At 35.9% G+C, this 19,028-nt stretch overlaps 4 protein-coding genes across 7 annotated transcripts; 2 read left to right on the top strand and 2 right to left on the bottom strand.

Annotated features, from left to right (window-relative positions):
- Positions 1 to 6,637: 6,637 nt before the first annotated feature.
- On the top strand, positions 6,638 to 9,446 carry POLDIP2 (DNA polymerase delta interacting protein 2). Of its 4 annotated transcripts, none has more exons than XM_073985169.1 (6): positions 6,638 to 6,723; positions 6,945 to 7,137; positions 7,367 to 7,614; positions 7,676 to 7,848; positions 8,446 to 8,787; positions 8,861 to 9,446. In XM_073985169.1, the coding sequence occupies exons 2-6, from the start codon at positions 7,016 to 7,018 to the stop codon at positions 9,194 to 9,196; spliced, it is 1,221 nt and encodes a 406-aa protein (XP_073841270.1). In that variant the 5' UTR covers positions 6,638 to 6,723; positions 6,945 to 7,015; the 3' UTR covers positions 9,197 to 9,446. The 4 variants fall into 4 exon arrangements, with proteins under 4 accessions (XP_073841270.1, XP_073841265.1, XP_073841260.1 ...); XM_073985164.1 differs by having other exon boundaries at positions 6,667 to 6,723; positions 6,933 to 7,137; XM_073985159.1 differs by having other exon boundaries at positions 6,705 to 6,829; positions 6,933 to 7,137.
- Positions 9,447 to 9,598: 152 nt separating this feature from the next.
- On the bottom strand, positions 9,599 to 10,768 carry mRpL44 (mitochondrial ribosomal protein L44). The gene is made up of 2 exons (XM_073985191.1): positions 10,590 to 10,768; positions 9,599 to 10,530 (listed from the first exon to the last, which is right to left on the bottom strand). Exons 1-2 carry the CDS (start codon positions 10,657 to 10,659, stop codon positions 9,629 to 9,631), a joined length of 972 nt encoding a protein of 323 aa, XP_073841292.1. The 5' UTR covers positions 10,660 to 10,768; the 3' UTR covers positions 9,599 to 9,628.
- A 594-nt stretch (positions 10,769 to 11,362) lies between these two features.
- Positions 11,363 to 13,193, top strand: Snr1 (SWI/SNF related, matrix associated, actin dependent regulator of chromatin, subfamily b, member 1). Its single transcript, XM_073985151.1, has 2 exons — positions 11,363 to 11,807; positions 11,953 to 13,193. Exons 1-2 carry the CDS (start codon positions 11,536 to 11,538, stop codon positions 12,791 to 12,793), a joined length of 1,113 nt encoding a protein of 370 aa, XP_073841252.1. The 5' UTR covers positions 11,363 to 11,535; the 3' UTR covers positions 12,794 to 13,193.
- On the bottom strand, positions 13,126 to 15,390 carry HDAC3 (histone deacetylase 3). The gene is made up of 3 exons (XM_073985143.1): positions 14,941 to 15,390; positions 14,450 to 14,538; positions 13,126 to 14,361 (listed from the first exon to the last, which is right to left on the bottom strand). The coding sequence occupies exons 1-3, from the start codon at positions 15,105 to 15,107 to the stop codon at positions 13,286 to 13,288; spliced, it is 1,332 nt and encodes a 443-aa protein (XP_073841244.1). The 5' UTR covers positions 15,108 to 15,390; the 3' UTR covers positions 13,126 to 13,285.
- Between the last annotated feature and the right edge of the window lie 3,638 nt (positions 15,391 to 19,028).

Genomic DNA, 19,028 nt, shown 5'->3' with positions numbered 1-19,028 from the left:
TTAAATATCTCTTGGTCAGTACTCTCTACGAATATCGGTGGCAGCCATCATTTTCCACTGCTACTAAAGTTCGAAAAAATCAATCATAAAGGCAATACCTTTCTATCCAAGAAAAAACTCCTCACAAACATCAACAACATGTCATTAAATCCAGACTTCAGTCAAATAAACAATGCTCTTTCTAACGAAATAAAAAATGCGACTCACAAAATAAACGAGAAAAGAATACCAAAAACATGGTGGGACAACACCACAGAAAGAACGCATAGACTTTTGCTTGTTGCGCAAAAACAATTCGATATGAACAACAACGGTGTAAATGCTTGCAAACTGGTTGAGGCCAGGAAGAACTTTAGGAATGCAGTAAAATTTGCTAAGAAGCACGCAACCAAGTCTAAAATCGAGAATCTAAGTCAACAACCAAATTCCAAAAACTTGTATAGATTTGTACAAGGCTGTAAGTCATCGCTATCAACTGTTGATCAAACAAAGTGGGCAGACGACAACAATGCAAAATTCCTGGCTCACCTCAGGGACCAAGTCCCTGACAATTCGCCGATAACCTTCGAACCTGAAGCAACAGCATCAATATCCATGTTTACCGAACAAGAATTCTCAAGCGTATTGGAGAAAAAGAAAAAGCCTTCAGCTGCAGGGGTTGATGGAGTAACCTACGAAATGATCAGTCGTCTTTCTATGTCATCAAAAAATAGCCTTCTTGAAGCTATTAACTCCGAGTGGAAAAAATGCAACATTAGAGAAGAATGGAGATATATCAAAATTGTGCCTATACCAAAAAGAGGTAAAAATCTTGAAATTTTCACCAACTACAGGCCAATTGCCTTAATTTCAGTATTCGTAAAGCTAATAAATCTTATGGTAAAAGAAAGGCTCCAAAAATTTATTGATAATAACTCTATTTTGCCACAAAATACCTATGCATATAGGAAGAATTTATCAGGTTCAATGTGCATTAATGACCTCCTATTTACCATAAATGTCCATAAGGAAAGGGGGGACAAAGTTCTTTTGCTCTCACTCGACGTGTCGCAGGCATATGACTGTGTCAAGATTGAAACTCTGTACAAGATATTATTAGAGTTGAACTTTCCAAATGAATTGATACAATGGATTATTAACTTCCTCAAAGTTAGAACTCTTATCATGGGTAAAGAGTGCATGGATATTTATAATGGCCTACCACAAGGTAGTTGCCTGAGCCCTACTCTCTTCAACTTATACACCCTGGGACTCCATGGAATTATCGATCAAAACACCTACACATTTCAATTCGCTGATGACTTCATCATTTTATCTGTAAATAAGGATTTTGACATCGCTAATAACAATCTTCAAGTAAAAATAAACCGCTTCCACCATATTCTGTCATCACTAAATCTTAGACATAATCACGAAAAAACAGCCGTCATGTATGTGGCTAAGGGTGCACGCAAAGCTCCAAACATCAAAATTCAAGGGAACTTAGTAAATGTTGTACAGTCTATCAAGTTCCTGGGCAGACATATTAAAAACAGTCTGACAGTAAAAGACCATTATGAAGTAACATTAAAATCGTCAATGAACACACTCAATGCCCTAAAAATTATCAACTCTGTGAGGTATGGTCTTCACCCCAAAACAGCAGTCAATCTCTCCAAATCCCTACTCTTCTCAAAAACAGAATATTCGATTTCGTCTATGTCACACATGCCTTCATATGTGAACAAGAAAATAACAGCTTTCCAAAACCAAATTTTAAGAAAGAACCTGGGTCTTACACCTTCTACACCCAACCATATCATTTATGCTCTCTCTATGATTCTACCTCCAGAAAAACGTTCGCAATACCTTGCGGCAAAAGAACTAATAAAGTTCAAAATCTCCCAACCTGCCATATATAACAAAATTTCACACCATGCCACCTCGAAGACCAGTTTAGGCTTCATCTACAACAAGTTTAAACACATATTCGACAACGTCATCATTAACAAAATGGAAACTCCCACAATGAAGATTGAAATCATGCTGAACATCTTTAATTCGAAAAAGAACCGCCTCCCGAACGAGTATTTCAGGAAAACTCTACAACTAAAGATACACGAACTAAAAACTATAGGGTCATCTATCTGGGCCACTGACGCTTCTGTCATGCAAAATAGCACAGGATGTGCCGCCTGCAATATCTCGTCAGGTGAGAATTTTCTTTTCAAAATCAACGAGAAAACATCGTCTCTTATGGGAGAGCTTCACGCCATAAATAAGGCAATAGATCTTATAATAGAAGACGGCATGGAAAGGGCAGCCATTCTGACAGACAGCAAGAACGCGTGTTTAGCACTCCACCAGAACAATGCCAACAACTATCTGGCTAATGACATCATACGAAAAATCAATCACTCCAATATAAATTCAATCACAATCATCTGGACTCCATCTCACATTGGAATACCAGCCAATGAACAAGCCGACTACTATGCAAAACACGCTGCGGAGGTGGGCTGCGTAATTCAAACCAATTACTCCATCAAAGACGCATACACACTAATCTACAATAAACTCTGGAATGAATGGGAAGAATTATACAAAGAAACATCGCGACATAAGGGCAACTACTTTTACCAATTTTTCCAATCACCACCAAAGAAACAATGGTACGATGGATTAAATCTCACTGCCGATGAAATCAAAACCTTTAACAGGCTCTTCTGTGGCCATACATACGGAAAGACATACATGCACAAAATGAAAATTATACCATCGAACCTATGTGACTCATGTCAAGTACCAGAAACAGAAGAACATGCAATTTTTCACTGTCCAAAACACTGCGCAATCAGGAAAAACTACGACTTATTTTCCTCATATCAAAATCTCCAAACACTTCTTCAAAAATGTGACAAAAATGTCTTTAAACAACTCTATCAATTCATTCATCAAATCAAACTAGATGTATAAAGAAGGAATCAAATGGCCTGTTCCCGTACTTTATAAAGTGGTAAAAATCGTAAAAGTTGTAAAAGTCGTAAACGATTTTCATATAAATTTTGTGTACGGGAACGCAAAATGTGTAAAAGTGGTAAAAATTGTAAAAACTTTTTAGTTCTGGAACAGAGCTAAAACAAATCATAGAGAATACAAGTTACCAAGTACCAAGCTATTCACCAAAACAGCAGTGGTCTATGATTACTTCGAGTAGTCGACCAACCTCGCTTCAAGCGAAAAGCAAATCCAAAAAAAAAAAAAAAAAATTTGACCGATTTTTGTCGGAAACCAAAAAAATGCTTTAGAGAATCCCACTACTGGGCAAGGCATATTTATACAAGGTAGAAGTGACAATCAGCTGTATTCTTACTTTTTTTGTAAATTTCGTTTTCAATATGTAATAGGGTCTAATCATGAAATTTGAAACTTCGAAATTTGCTATCATAAAATACTGCTTTTCATCCTAAACGAGTAATAAAAATTACCTACGTGAATTCTGAATGCTTTACATTTACATTTTGATTCAAATTTGTTCTATTTTAGAGGATTTTTAAAATGTATTTATGTTTTTCCTAAAACAATTTTGGAATGACCCTATTATTAAATATTTTCATTGACATTTTATTTTTAATAACAACAATGTTGGTTTTGTAAATTTGTTAATTGTTGTAAATCATGCATCTACTTTATATAAATGTGCCTTGCATTTCATCATGGTACAAATACACAGGTAGCCGCATCGGCAATTGTTGGTAACATAAGATGTCAAAATTTGACATCAATTCAATGCAATTGACACATTATGTTACCATCAGCTGGCTTGACAATGCTACCTGTATTATTGTACCATGCATTTCATCCATGCATGGCACAATAATACAGGTACAACGGGAAAAACATCTGATTATCACACCAGTTGTCAAAATGCATTATTGTGAATAAAATCACATACAAAAAGTAAACAAGCAATTCACAGCAATGCATTATTCCACTATGCATCCATGACACAATTACCAAGGTAGTGGTATCACGCCAGCTGTTCGAATATGAAATGTCAAATCCCTTTATAAAAAAATTATTTTTATTGTCAGTTCCTCAACAACATAAAGAAAATTTTGACATAACATATTTAACATTTTACTATACCACTCAAGATCTATTTATCAGGTCACGTAAGTAGCACAACAACAACTCATTTTTGGAGCAAAATTCTTCAATATGTCAAAATGTTTGTTTACGTTTTCGTACAATTTATTCACAATAACAAAAAATTTGGCAGATTGAAACCAATCAGCTGGTCGTTTTACACCACCTTATTATTTCATCATGTATACCACTACCTTGCTAATTGTTCCAAAAATAGCAAAAGTTGTACCCATAGCTAGTGTTGGGCAATCTCGTTCATTGAGCGGATCGATCTTTTTCATTCCGTTCACCAAAAAGATCCGGGTCATTTACTTCGTTCGTTGGATCTTTTTCGTTCAACAATACATTTGACTGTATTATTTTCTTTTGAAGTCGTTCGTTCTCTGCTGCATATGACTCCGTCGTTCTTTTCACCGAATCGTTCTTTTGAAAATGTTCGTTCACGAATGACACAACTGTTGTGTTACTTGCTTGTTTGTGTGCTAATGGGGGTGGTTTTTGTTTCTGAACGTAGTGGTGGTGGTTTTGATATGAAAGAACCAGATGAACGAATGATGCAAAAGAAAGATATGACCGAGATGTGCTACTGAATGAGGTGAGTTACTGAGCGAGAGTAGCTCTCTGAATCATTGTTTGTTTTGTGTGGAAATCTGTGCTGCTTACGCTAACGCAGCGTTTGTTTAGAGCAAAAACAATGCTGCTAATTTTGTAAGCAGCAATGACTCGTCCATCGGGGATCTAAATGAACGATATAAAACAATGAGCTGGATACGGATCCGTTCGTTCTTTTCACGGAATCGTTCCTTTGAGCCGGTTCGTTCATGAACGACCCAACTCTACCCATAGCACAATTACCCAGGTAGTGGTATCGTACAATTTTGAATATGTTATGTCAAAACTTTCTTTATGTTGTTGGGGAAATACAACAAAAATAATTTTTTTATAAAGGGATTTGACTTTTCATATTCGATCAGCTGGTGTGATACCACTACCTGGTAGTTCTGCCATGGTTATACCCAAACTTTTGACAGTTAAAACAAAAAAAGGCATTCTCTTATCTTCTACTTGAAAAGTTTGGCTGATCTAACATCGTGATTGCGGTTATCCGATTTGCAGATTTGTTGACATTTTAGCTAGAACTTTTACAATATTTGTAATTATCCGTTTCCGTACTTTTAGAACAAATGTCAATTAATTCACATTGCATTCATAATTTGGTCTGTTCCAGAACCTGCAAGAAGCTACTATTTTTTACTAAGGGGTAGTTTACACTATATGTAAATGTCATATGACATGGCATATTCCATTATTATATAGTCGCTAATATGTGCAATATTGGGGATTTTCCTTACGCCATTTACTTTTTGCGTCCACACCAACAAAAATGTAATAAATTTACGTTTCCACATTGCCTGCGTGGGTAGATATGGAATGTTTTTATTTCGTGTCATATGACATTTACATATAGTGTAAACTACCCCTAAGATAACAATTTTTTTGTTATCGATAAAGATAGTAAAAAATACTAGATTCTTGCAGTTCTGGAACAGACCAAATGCTATTGTTTTGTAAACATTTGCAAGAACGCATATATTTTATCATAAAAATATATGAGAAACAGTGTTACTCCATTATCCGGGAAAATCGATTATCCGTAATGCCTCCGGTGCCGACCATGGTGGAATAAGAAGGTGTTACATCAAATCATGTCAAACGTCAAATTTGCTCACAATAATGCATTACTGTAAATTGCTTGTTTACATTTTGTATGTGATTTTATTCACAATAACGCATTTTGACAACTGGTATGGAGATCAGCTGTTTTTGCCGCTGTACCTGTATTATTGTACCAATGTCCCGACTATTACGGATAATCGAGGTTCGACTGTAATACGTTTACATTTACGAAATCGACTCCAAATTGAGTGCACTTCGTAACTGTAAACGTATAAGCGTTGTTATAAACGACGCTTGTTTAAAATTATGCGAAGTACAAACCATGGCCCAATTACAGGTCCTCCAGCAAGCGAATTCAAAGAAAAAAAAAGATTTTAAATGTCAAAATTCATAAACCAAAGCGAAACAAATTTTTGAGGCGAATTTCTTTTCTGTCAATTCAGGTAGATACATACAAAACATTTTCCGAGGAAAAGTTGAAAAAGAGTTATTTTTGTTTAACGAAACCGAATATACCAGCTGATCGAACTTGAACTGCTAAAATAAGTTATTGTAAATTAAATTCTCATACAAAACACAACAAATGTTGACATTTTACGTCTACAACTTTAAATTTATTTATTTTCTTTTATAGAGATACATCTACCTGTTTCTGTACAGTTTGACATTTCTATACCTCACAGCGAATTCAAATGTCAAATATGAATTTTGACAGCTAAAATCGAAATCATATGATTTTGCTGGAGGACCTGTAATTGGGCCATGGTACAAACCAATGAAAAAGCAGGTTCAAGTGTATCACTAATCGCTATTACCGACCATTTTTCTTTTTGTGTGTTGTTATGGCAACATCGTCGCTCAATATTCTGACACTTTGCTGTGTTTACATTTTTCATCTGACATTTGCGAAAATTTTTGGTCAGTGTTTTTAGTGTTTTATAAAAAAAGAAAAGACAATAAATAATAAAAAATACTTAAAATACATAAATAATATGAAACAAACGAAATATTAAACAAATAATTAGTAATTTTACAATAGCTTCTGTTTGTGTGATGCAAATGTGCACGCTGTCGATTGGTTGATTTTTGTTTGCAAACATAACATCTGATTCCATAACGTCGTTTAGTTTTTATTTTAGGACAAATACAAAATTGTACCCTGAAGAGATAAATTTCGCAGTTACAAATAACGAAATAACAATTGGAGTAAATGGGGGTATTACAGAGAATATTGTGGACACAACATGCAACGAGGCAAACTTCATTTGGTGCTATAAATTCGGCAGTGTTTATTGTTAAACGGACTCTAAAGAAACCAGCATCACAAACAAGGTGGGTTTGAACAGCCACAGCATTCAATTACGTTTTATATTTACATCAATGGGATGAAAAAATTCTATATTCTAGAAATTTGGCGCCTTTAACAAATTTCACGTTAATGCGAAATAGATTTGTTTTTGTGTTTTTATTTATTGTTGCTGAATGCAATTAAAGTTGCATAACGCAAACAAATGTAATTATTTGATCAAACAAATTAAGATGTTTTTTTTTTGTCTTACAGATTGGCAGAAGTGGGTCGTTTGGAACCGGCAAAAGTTGATAGTAAATATGAAACTGGTCAATTGTTTCTACATAAAATATTTGGCTATCGTGGTGTAGTACTGTTTCCATGGAAAGCAAGGGTATACGATCGTGATTTGCACAATCCTAACAAGCAAAAACCAGCGGCAGCAGCAGCGCCGGCATCGGGCCAATCTACAAATGTTGCGGCGGCAAGTGCCAATGTTGTGAGGGAAAAAGTAGAATCAAGTATGTAGTCTATGTAATTTGTGTGGTTTATTTATTATGTTTGCTTTCTGTCTGATCCTAGCCACAAAAGAGGAAAGTTCAAATCAAACAAAATCTCCATCGTCATCATCTGATACACAAGCTACAAGTTCCACAGTTGGAGATTCTTCGAGTGAATCAAGCACCAAAGAAGTCAAAGGAAAAGTTCAAACATTTTATCAAGTCCTAATAGATTCAAGAGATTGTCCTTACATTGTAAGTATGTATATGGAATCACTTCTTAAAGAAAAATGTTCTAGATATCATCAGGAATTTGATCTAAAGGGCCTTGTTCTAATAATTTTCGCCAAGCGCAAGGGTATACAATAGAGAATATTGGTCTTAAAAATCTTTCGAAATTATGCCTGCGGTATAATTTCACAATGGGCGCTGTAGCCTGTAATTGGCAGCATTGCTTCGAATGGTCTGGGAATCTGTTCCCCCCTTCGCCCATTTAATAATAAAAACGTGGTAAATACTTTGATCTATAGAATCACTCTTTTTTGAAAAAGGGTCTACAGAAGCACCCTTTCTATCAGAAAATGTCTATAGAATCAACCTTTTTTCAGAAAGGGTCTATGGAAGCACTGTTATCAATATTTATTGCTGACAAGGAGTAGGGAGATGTTATTAACGTTTAACTACCGTCCCGTCTGGGAAGAAGTATAAGCTCAACTCTTGTGCCAACACAGCCTAGCGATCCAAGGTATCATATTGGTCATCGGGTTCTGCTCTCTTACTGAAACTCTTAAGGACAGACTTCTCACCATTATACATAAAGGATTTATATCTTTATATTGCATTTTCTTCCAGAGGGCACAAACGGAAGCTGTAACCTTTTTAGGCAATCAAGATTCGAATCGCAGCCTCTACGCAATACCTGGTTTGGATTATGTTTCTCACGACGATATTATGCCATACTCTACAACTGAGAAGACACCATTACAACATGAACTTTTTGAAAAGTTCCTAGGCTATGCCCCCGACAAAGATCCGCCATTTGAGGCTAAAGACACTCTGAGGACATGGCAAGAAAAAAATCATCCATGGTTGGAATTGAGTGATGTCCACAAGGAGACCACTGAGAATATACGTGTAACTGTGATACCATTTTATATGGGCTGTCGAGAAACTCCTGCTTCTTCGGTTTACTGGGTAAGTGGGATCATCTGTTTGGATATTATTTGGAGCAATGTTTTCATTTGTATTATTTAATTTTTTTCTGCAGTGGCGTTATTCGATTCGTTTGGAAAATCTTGGAATGATGACTGTGCAATTACGAGAAAGACACTGGCGTATATTTTCTCTCTCAGGCACACTGGAAACAGTACGCGGTCGTGGTGTAGTAGGCCAAGAGCCTATTCTAAGTCCACGTCTTCCAGCTTTCCAATATAGCAGTCATGTTAGTCTGCAAGCTCCCAGTGGTCATATGTGGGGTACATTTCGTCTAGAACGTGAAGATGGTCATATGTTCGATTGTAAAATACCACCTTTTTCGCTAGAAAGTAAACCCGAAGAACCGGCCAATACTACCTCAGGTCAAACGAAAAATCCCGAGGAATAAAAATAAATTTTCATTAATTTATTAATGGTTGATGGTTTTAATTTTCGAGGAAGCTTGATGACGACAACAAGTTTGAATTGAGACATGGTATGCCGACAATGCTTAAAATAGTTAAATGTGTGATTGCTGAAAATAAGCTTGTAGAGTGTTAACAAAAAAACAAAAATAGTTCTACACATTTTAAGTAGCTAATTGAAATGTAAAATATATTAATAATAAAAAACAAAATAGAGAAGTAAAAGTTAAAAAATAACTGTTGAAATCTATAATCTATAACAAATCTATAATCTGTACTTGTTCTTCATAGATTCTTTTCTCAAATCCATATCCATCACTTGAATGAATGTTGAGAAAAACCTCCCTTCTTCCCCCTTCCTATTGAAAAATTTACAACCAAAATAATTTATTTAACTTCTAAACAACAACAATAATTTATTGATTCAATTTCGCAGTTTTACTTTCAGCTTGAACCGTAAAATCGAATGGTTTCATATTGTCCGTTATGCCAAACATTGTTTGTAATGCATCCAAAGATGCAGTTTTAACAGCAGTTGGTATATCTTCACCGAAACCCTTACCAATAAGGTTCTTATTACAATACAGACCAACTTGATAGGCAGCTAAAACGGTGTTTTTACCACAATCTCCCAGCAGGCGTGGTTCAGGTACTGGCAATTTCTTTTCTTGACATTGTTGCTTTAGCAACTCTTCAGGATTTTCAATATTCCATAGTTCAAGCAGATCCCTTTGATTTAATTGGGTACAAATAAAATCTCTAACAAATAAAAATGCCCTTTCCACACCCGAAGATTGTTCCAAAGCTCCCACAACAGCTTTTAAAGATTTTGCCATAGATTGTTCTGAAGGTGGATATTCAGCATCCAAAAGCAATTCTTTCATGCCCAAATGTAAGGCAACATTGGCCAGAGTTGCGGAACTCATTAGGTAAGATGTAATAGCTTGTTTACCCTCAGCCGGCAGTTTTGGTAGGGAATAGCCAATAAAACCTTGAACATATTCCTGGATAATGTGTTCACCACGTTCCGATAGCTCTTGATTGTGTGACATTTGTATATCGACATTTTCAATACCCAATTCTCGTTGTTTATGTTCCTCTTGGGCAATATACGATTGCTGGGTGAATGCTGTCTGTAAAAGGGGTATTTGGAATTCTTCCTGCAATCGCTTGCCAAAAGCAAACAGTTCAGCTCTGTAATTCCATTCGGCAAATCCTGATCTTGGTTGAGGCTGTTGTGGTCCAATTTTCTTGGCCCGCCTATTCAATTCGCGAAGTGTGGGAGCAACCCATCGTTTGATCGATCGTTGACTTGTAACTGTAAAGGAAGGGTATGGGTTATTGACATGGTAAGAAAAATGTTCAAGAACAACTTACTCAAGTTTTGCTTGGGTATCAGAACTCTACTAAGGTTTAGTAATGTGGCGGATGATCTTAGCAAGGACATTATTTGAAGTTTTATTTAATATTTTACTTAAATTAAAGATTATAGCTCGCACTTAACCTTTCCAAAACCAATATGTAATACCCCTGCTCCCGAAAAGAAGAAGAAAAAACTTTCAGGGGTTCTTAGATTGAAAAAGTAACGCACGATTTTTTATTAGTCTTATGCCAGACTATGAAAATTTTCATTTGAAATTTCTCTTTTAAATTTTCATTGACGGCTACACACATTTATGAAATCATATGAATATGTAATTTTGATATTTTCATTGCTTTGCTTCGGTTTGAGAGTTACGAATTTTAACACAAAGAATAATTTCAGATTACAGAACCTTTGGTCTGTTCCTTTACTTTTGAAAGTGGTAAAACCGTCAAAAGTAGTAAAAGTTGTAAACTGTTCCAATATGAATTGTATGGTGTCAGAAGTAAAGCAAAGCTTTTCGAGTAAAAAGTGGTAAAACTTGAAGATTCTTGCACATAAAGGAACAGAGCTCTGGTGTACAGAGTTTCACCCCATTCACCCTTCTTGCCAATACACTCATTTTCATGGTAATGACAATTTTCATAGTCTGGCATAAGACATAAATAATAACCCGAAATCAGCTGTTTCTGCCTCACAACACTGTTGCCACCGCAAGAAAAATACAGCCGACTGCAAATCACCAAGAAGTGGTAGCTTGAAACTTGGCGGCGTTGCTTGCTCCTCCATGTACTTTGTACTTTATTTTTTTCTCTTAACAATGTTGCCACTTCTTAAAAACTAAAAACTCTAACAAAGCCAAGAATACACACCGTAAACAACAGACAAGATACATTTCGACGAAATTTATTGAAATAGAACAATTTATTTATAAATATTCTTGAAAAACATATTGTCACAATGTCTGTTCAAACATATGGCGATAAACCTGTGGCTTTTCAGTTAGAAGAGGGCGGAGAATATTATTATGTTGGGTCTGAAGTTGGTAATTATTTGCGTCTGTTTCGTGGTATTTTATACAAAAAATATCCCGGCATGACTCGAATTGTTCTGTCCAATGAGGAACGCAAGCGATTGGCAGACTCTGGCCTGAGTCCACACATCTTGGCAAGCTCAGTTTCTCTACTGAGGGCATGCGAAGTGGATGATATTATTGCTGGGAATGATGAAAAGTATGTATAGTTGAAGGCCTCACTGTGGGGGTTCAAATAGTAGACGTATTTAAAATGTATTCAGTGTCTAGTTTCCAGCTGGCATCATAGGGATTTTGGAAATCCCCCATTGCAAATTCCTACTAATCAATGTTTTCCCTTACAGATACCGTGCTATATCCGTCAACACATCCGATGCTCCATTACCCCGCGAAAGCAAATCAAAGAAACAACCCCAGTATGTACCCACAATGCCAAATTCTTCACACTTGGATGCTGTGCCTCAGGCAACGCCGATAAACCGCAATCGTGTACATACCAAGAAAATTCGCACATTTCCAATGTGTTTTGATGACACCGATCCCACGGCCAATTTGGAAAATGCCGCCCAGAAAGAGTGTTTAGTACCCATACGCCTCGATATGGAATTGGAGGGCCAGAAATTACGTGACACTTTTACATGGAATAAAAATGAAAGTATGATTACACCAGAACAATTCGCAGAAGTATTATGCGATGATTTGGATTTAAATCCCATACCATTTGTACCGGCCATATCCCAGGCTATACGTCAACAAATTGAAGCATTCCCCAGTGATCCACCAATCATTGAAGAAGGTTCCGATCAAAGAGTTATTGTAAAGCTAAATATTCATGTGGGTAACACATCGTTGGTGGATCAAGTTGAATGGGATATGTCGGAGAAGAATAATAACCCTGAAGAATTTGCCATTAAATTGTGTGCTGAATTGGGGTTGGGTGGAGAATTTGTAACAGCAATTGCATATAGTATTCGTGGCCAATTGTCATGGCATTGTCGCACATATGCCTTTAGCGAGGCTCCGTTGTCAACAATTGATGTACCATTTCGTAATCCCAGTGATGCTGATGCCTGGGCGCCGTTCTTAGAAACCCTGACGGATGCTGAAATGGAAAAGAAAATTCGTGACCAGGATAGAAATACCAGACGTATGCGTCGTTTGGCTAATACAACAACAGGATGGTGAATCCCTTTTGCGACAAAAATCTCTTAACAAAATACTATTTTTTATGTCACAGTTTTAAGTCCCGGGGGATGAGATTGCGGCATAGAATATTGGGAGAACAGATGGAGATTGGAACATACTACTCCATAATAATATTCAATTGATAATATATTGATAATATATCAAATCCATTGAAGGAATTATCATCTGTTTTTCTTCCCACATAACCTGCTACATATTTCAAAAAGCTTTTCATCACCAGCACGACGAGATAGGTACACCAATCCAACCATCAACTTCTCCAATTTGCCATCTCCCGCCCCATGTAACTCTCCTAAAAATTATAATATCTGTTTTAAAGATTTTTTAATAATTTGTATATATCTATATTTTTTCTTATCAATAAATTATAAGACATCAATTACGGCCGTGTAGTTTTTAACTCTTAACGTATTTCTATTAAACTAAACATTACATTCTGCTCCCCCTCTCTCGCTTTCAATCTACGTCCCTCTAACTCTCTGCATTACTTTCTCCACGATCTTGATCCTGATCACCATCATAAAATTCATTTTTAGGTTCTACCATTTTATCTTCTTCCGCCTGGGTAACGCGTACATCAGGATCTTCCTTCTCTTCTTTTATGTTACGCAACTCTTCCATGTCCAGGACATCGGGTGGTACTTGTATCATTTGTACACTGGGAGAATGTTGACACATTTTAAGATTTTCATAGACATGCTTAACAATAGCTTCCAAGTACTGTTTCGAATTGGCATTCTCCTGTCGTGAATTGACATCAGGATGTAGGGTAAAGTCGGGAGCAAAGAATTCCAAATATTCTGTCATGGGTAATTCATTGCTAATTGGCTCATCCACCAACAGAGATGTTTCATGGGTCCAGCATCTTGCCACATTGCGCAGTGTGTAACCTCCACCGCCCACTACCAATGTAGGAACATTAAATGTCTTTACAAATTCCACACATGCCCCGTGGCCTCTGGTACTCAACGAAAAGCAACCCAAACGATCTCCGGCCAAAGAATCAGCACCGCATTGTAAAACAATGGCCGTCGGCCTATAGAAATCCATTACAGCCGATATAATTGGTTTGAAAACCTGGAAATAACTTTGATCATCGATGCCTTCTTTCAAGGGTACATTTACACTATAATAACGCCCCGATTCTGCACCAATTTCATACATATCACCCGTTCCTGGAAAGAAGTAATTGCCATATTTATGGAATGAAGCAGTCATTACACGATCGGTGAGGTAGAATGCCTCCTGCACGCCATCACCATGATGAACATCGATATCAATATAAAGAACACGTGGATTGTACTTCAACAGCTCCAATATTCCAATTACAATATCGTTAACATAACAAAATCCAGAGGCCTCGAATTTCTTGGCATGATGCAAACCGCCGGACCAATTGATACAAATGTCGCTGTGATTGTGATTGAGTTTTTGAGCTCCCTCTAAGGAGGCTCCTGTGTACATGGAACAGAACTCGAAGAGGCCATCAAATACAGGACAATCCTCGCCCACACTAAAGTGTGATAAGTATTTTGTGTAGCCAACGGCTGAAAAAAAGAGATTTGTAATAGTTAGAGAGAGAGAAAGAGAGATTCCCAAAATTAGTATTAGTAGAAGTTTATCAACAAAACTTACAATTACAGTGGATATTTTGTGGGGTAACCTGCTGCAAAAAGTCTATATATTCCTCGCTGTGGAATCTTAACATATCTTGGGCACTGGCTCTAAAATTGAAAAATTATTAGAAACATATCGAAAATCTTGCAAATGTTGTGTAGAGATAGAAATAGGAGCTAATTTAGGGAAGTTTGGTATTCCATGGCATGAATTGCAAGAAGTCCAGTTAATGGGCTAAGTCTCGTTTAGGAGCACTTCTCGAATGAAATTTGTAGCATAAAAAGGGTAACTGTGTTGAAATAAGACATTTTCAAGATGTCTAGACCCATATCTCGGAAAGTATGGACTTCCCCCGGGATCACTTAGCGATTTGTTCCCACAAAATGTTCAAAAACACATGGGTTACAAAATTCGCATATATTGTGAAATTGTTTGGCTTTTCAGTAGCTGCCATTGGTTAACATTTCTTAAGACCCTAAACAGGTTTCCATCTCTCAATCCGTACTTACTTGTATGGCCGATATATTCTCATTTTCTTGTGTAATCCGTAATTCATGACCAAACTATGTGTCACCGATAAACGATGTGGTTTCATTGGATGTCCGGGACCGTAATGGAAATTTCCCACATCAGGATTGTAGAAATATGAAACACGTCTCTTGCTTGCACTTGACATTTTGTTCTCCAATGTATTCGTTCTTTTCCAAACCCAACACCTCCTCTTCCTTCCACTTTATTCGTACGCCGATAATTTTTGTTTAATAAACAATATTATGACCAAAACTAAAACAATCAACAATAAACGGCGTGTAAGGGAAAAATCCAATTCATTCATAATAAGAACACAAACACCAAATATATTTTTCGAAGAGCATTGAAGTTTTTTTACGGAAATAAAGCTGGCTCACAAAAAATGTTTATTAATTCTTCTTCTTTTTCAAATGATATGAATTGTGAATGGTTAGCTTTGGATGACGCTATGAGTAACATACGGTTTACACGATGCAAATGGAGTTTTCTTCCACGGGAACGAATGTTTACACCAATGGTGCACAAGAAGAGAATGCTATTTTGGGTTTTTGTATGGGAAAGGGAGTTGTAGTTAACTTTTTCGTAAAGACGCGTGCATGGCTGGTTTACACACATAATCCCAAGGCAGCGGGATTTTTAGTACCGGATTGACCCGGAACGATAGTGTTTCGGCCAGCGGTTCGCCTACCCAGCGTCAAACCTATGCTTCTTGTATGCATGGTAGAATAAAGTAAAGGTAGGCCACAGCTAACAGCTGATTACAATTTTTTTCTTTTTATGGCCTAATCTGTCAAAAGCAGGGTTGACATTTTGTACTGTTTTTGACATTATGCAATCATAAAGGTAGATGTATCGCTGAATTGTTCCAACAAAAAACTTCTGCTGTAACACTATATCTTAAAATTGAAAACAAGGACAAAAAATGTGTATTCGCGTGGCAAAATAAAATCGTTGATTTTTTTTAGCAAAACTTTCGAATGAACGATTTATCAAATATTGATATTGATTTAAATTTGTTCCAAAAGTACGGGAATGTAAAAATTAAAATTTTTGTAAAAATTCTGCTGACATTTATCTGCAAATCGGATGCCAGCAATCACGATGTCAGATTAGCCAAACTTGTCAAGTAGGAAAAAAGTGAATGACATTTTATCACTGTCATAAGTTTGGGAAGAACTTTTGCTATTTTTGGAACACTTTTCCAACGAGAATATTCTGGAGCCTAGCTAAAGAAATGTTTTTACACTATATGGCACTTTTAACATATAAAAAGTGAAGCTCTAAGTTCCATATGTTTTTGTAATACGGGATAGCTATGCAGGTACATCTACCATTATTATTGTACCATGCCATTTGACGTTTTAAGCCATGGCTGCAGCGTGACATTTCTCAGTGATTTTCATACCTGGCTTACCTCCACTTTATTGTACCATGTTGTATGTTTCTATGCTGCTACAAAACAACAACGTTTACACAGGGTAGAACTTTGATGAAATAATTTGCTTGTTTTTGGCAAACTCCCTGTTTCACTCTAAAGCGGGGTACACATAGTCAGTTTTGAATATCGATATTTCGCAATTATCGATAACTGTCAAACCGTCCAGCAACAACAAAACATTTTGTGGTTGCATGATGACTGATAAAAATGAACGGCACGATCAGCTTTGCTCAAATAATAGGTTGCTTGCCAGTGTGGCCGTTCACTTTTTTCAGTCATCACGCAACCACATATTATGTGGTTGCTGGACGGTTGGACAGTTATCGATAATTCCGAAAAATCGACAGTCAAAACTGATCGTGTGTACCCCGCTTTATGACTGTCAAAGATGAACGGCCACACCGGCAAGAAACCGATTATTTGATCAAAACTGATCGTGTGTACCCCGCCTAATGCTGGGGAGGACTTAAGCCTCAAGGGTCTTTGCTACGGGCGACAAAAGCCGTAGCGGGACCACCCTGCTCATTTTCCAGACTTCGGGCAAGAAGTGGGTGGTTACCGACAGTTTGAGAACTTTAGTAAGATACTAAAGTATGTATAAGTATACATTCGATTTGCTCGAGAATGAAAAAATCAAACTATGAAAACCTATTCGCGCCACCAACCGTACATTTACTAAAGTAGATCTATTAGCAATTTGCTAACACAATGTCAAAAAGTTTTACAAAAATAAATCATTTTGTACAATTTTCTAGCACAACTTCATTCCGAAATAATTACCCAAAGTATTATTCAACGATTTCAACAAATATTTAAATTTTTTCAGTAATAAATTTGTTTTTTAATTTTTGCTTTAAAATAAACACATTTTTTACCATCTACCTTCTAAATGTTCTTTGAAGAACACGAGGTTTTTATAGTTCGATTTTTTTCATTCACGAGGAAATACTCGATCGAATGTCGTAATTAGGCCCCAGCTGTTTCAACATTACCATCAGGGCCCAACGCTTTGGATGATTTAGAATTCCTGATGACATTCCCAACATCATCCATTGTAAATTGAGGTGGATCCTACTTGGCAGGAAGAGATCTAATGCAACGTAGTACTCATCTAACGGAGTTTTCGACAAACTGTCGATTGAAATAACTTGCGCACCTCTTCGGATCAGTCAGCCAAACGTGACTGAGGTCCTATTTTCCTTCTTTCCAGTTTTCGTGAGTGACTTAACCGTTGCTCAATATGCTCACCGACGAGGCTGTTAACTTATAGTGTCAGCTCCCTGACAATGGGGTCACCGGGGTTGGCACGACGAAGCACATTACGCTCATTTACTAATCCCGTCGGCTCTTCTGGAAAGTTTTGTCTAACTTCGTGCGATTGGCCAGCGAATATTTAAGACTTTCTCCTTTGGAAGGTTCAAAAATTGCTTCAAAATTGTTAGTTTTCTTTAAGTTGTCTAAGATTTTCTCTTATGGACTCTCTCCATAAGCTTTAAATAGCACCCATGTATCAAGAAATATGGACTTCCACGGGGAAAGTTACATATCGCAGTTCCCAACCTTCGAATAAGCGAAAAAACTAACACTCTTTTTTAAAAATTTCTTCCAGATGAAATATATTTTGTTTTTTTTTTTTATATTTTTATTGCAAGATGAGAATTCTTATTTGTGTATACATACATATATAATATCCAAAAAATAATAATAATTATAATAAAAAAAATATATATAAAAACAAACAATCAAAATCAAGACACAAATAAACAAAATAGTTAAAAATTTAATTGTTCTTCAAATACACCCCTAAATAATATTAACAACTAAGTGTTTTATTAGCTTAAAAAGTTCTCATTTATATTTGCTAAAAATAAATTGCTTAAAACCAAAAGTCTTTATAGTTCTTAGAAATTATTTACGTTTTGGGGGAGGAGGAGGAAGAGAGTAGTACGGAAAAGAAAATTGTAGTAAATAACAAACAATAATGTTAATTTCTTCAATAATGCATTCAATATTTTTTGTAGAAAATTTGAAATGTATATATTTGTTTTTGTAATGTTAATATACAAACTTGTTTTGGTGGTGGTGTAAATAATTAAAATTATTAGGAAAAAAATACAATTTTACAAGTCTTATATGCGTTCAATAAAGGCGTATATATGTATGTGTATGTGTGGTTTATCTATAGCTCGTTAAATTGCTGAACTTTAAAATCATTTGGAAAACAGAAACAATAGTAAACATATTTAAAATATTTGAGGAAAAACTAAGAAATAATTTGAATAGGTTTTGTATTGTTTTTTTTTTTTCTTTTCTAAATTGCAAATAATTTCTTTGTTATTGTTATTTCTATGTTTATATAATTTAAAATATATTTAATGCTAATTGCTTTCTTGTGTGTGTTGTGTTTGTGTTTTATTTTATAAATATATGCAATAAATGTTGGTTGTTTTGTTATTTTAATTTCTTTAAGAATTGTTTTTAATTATTTGGTTTTGTTTGTTTGTATGTTTTTGTTGTGTGTATGTTTCTTGCAACAACGAAAAATACATTTATGTACTCTTTGTCTGTTCTTTGTTTTCTTTCTTCTTCATTTGTTGTGGTTGTTTTTGTTACATTTAAACATTAATA

This window comes from Musca autumnalis, unplaced genomic scaffold, assembly GCF_047663935.1.
Source record: "Musca autumnalis isolate F117 unplaced genomic scaffold, ASM4766393v1 scaffold_1, whole genome shotgun sequence".
Taxonomy (NCBI): domain Eukaryota; kingdom Metazoa; phylum Arthropoda; class Insecta; order Diptera; family Muscidae; genus Musca; species Musca autumnalis.
Note: the sequence above shows the minus strand (reverse complement) of the source record. Positions and strands in the feature narration are given on the sequence as shown.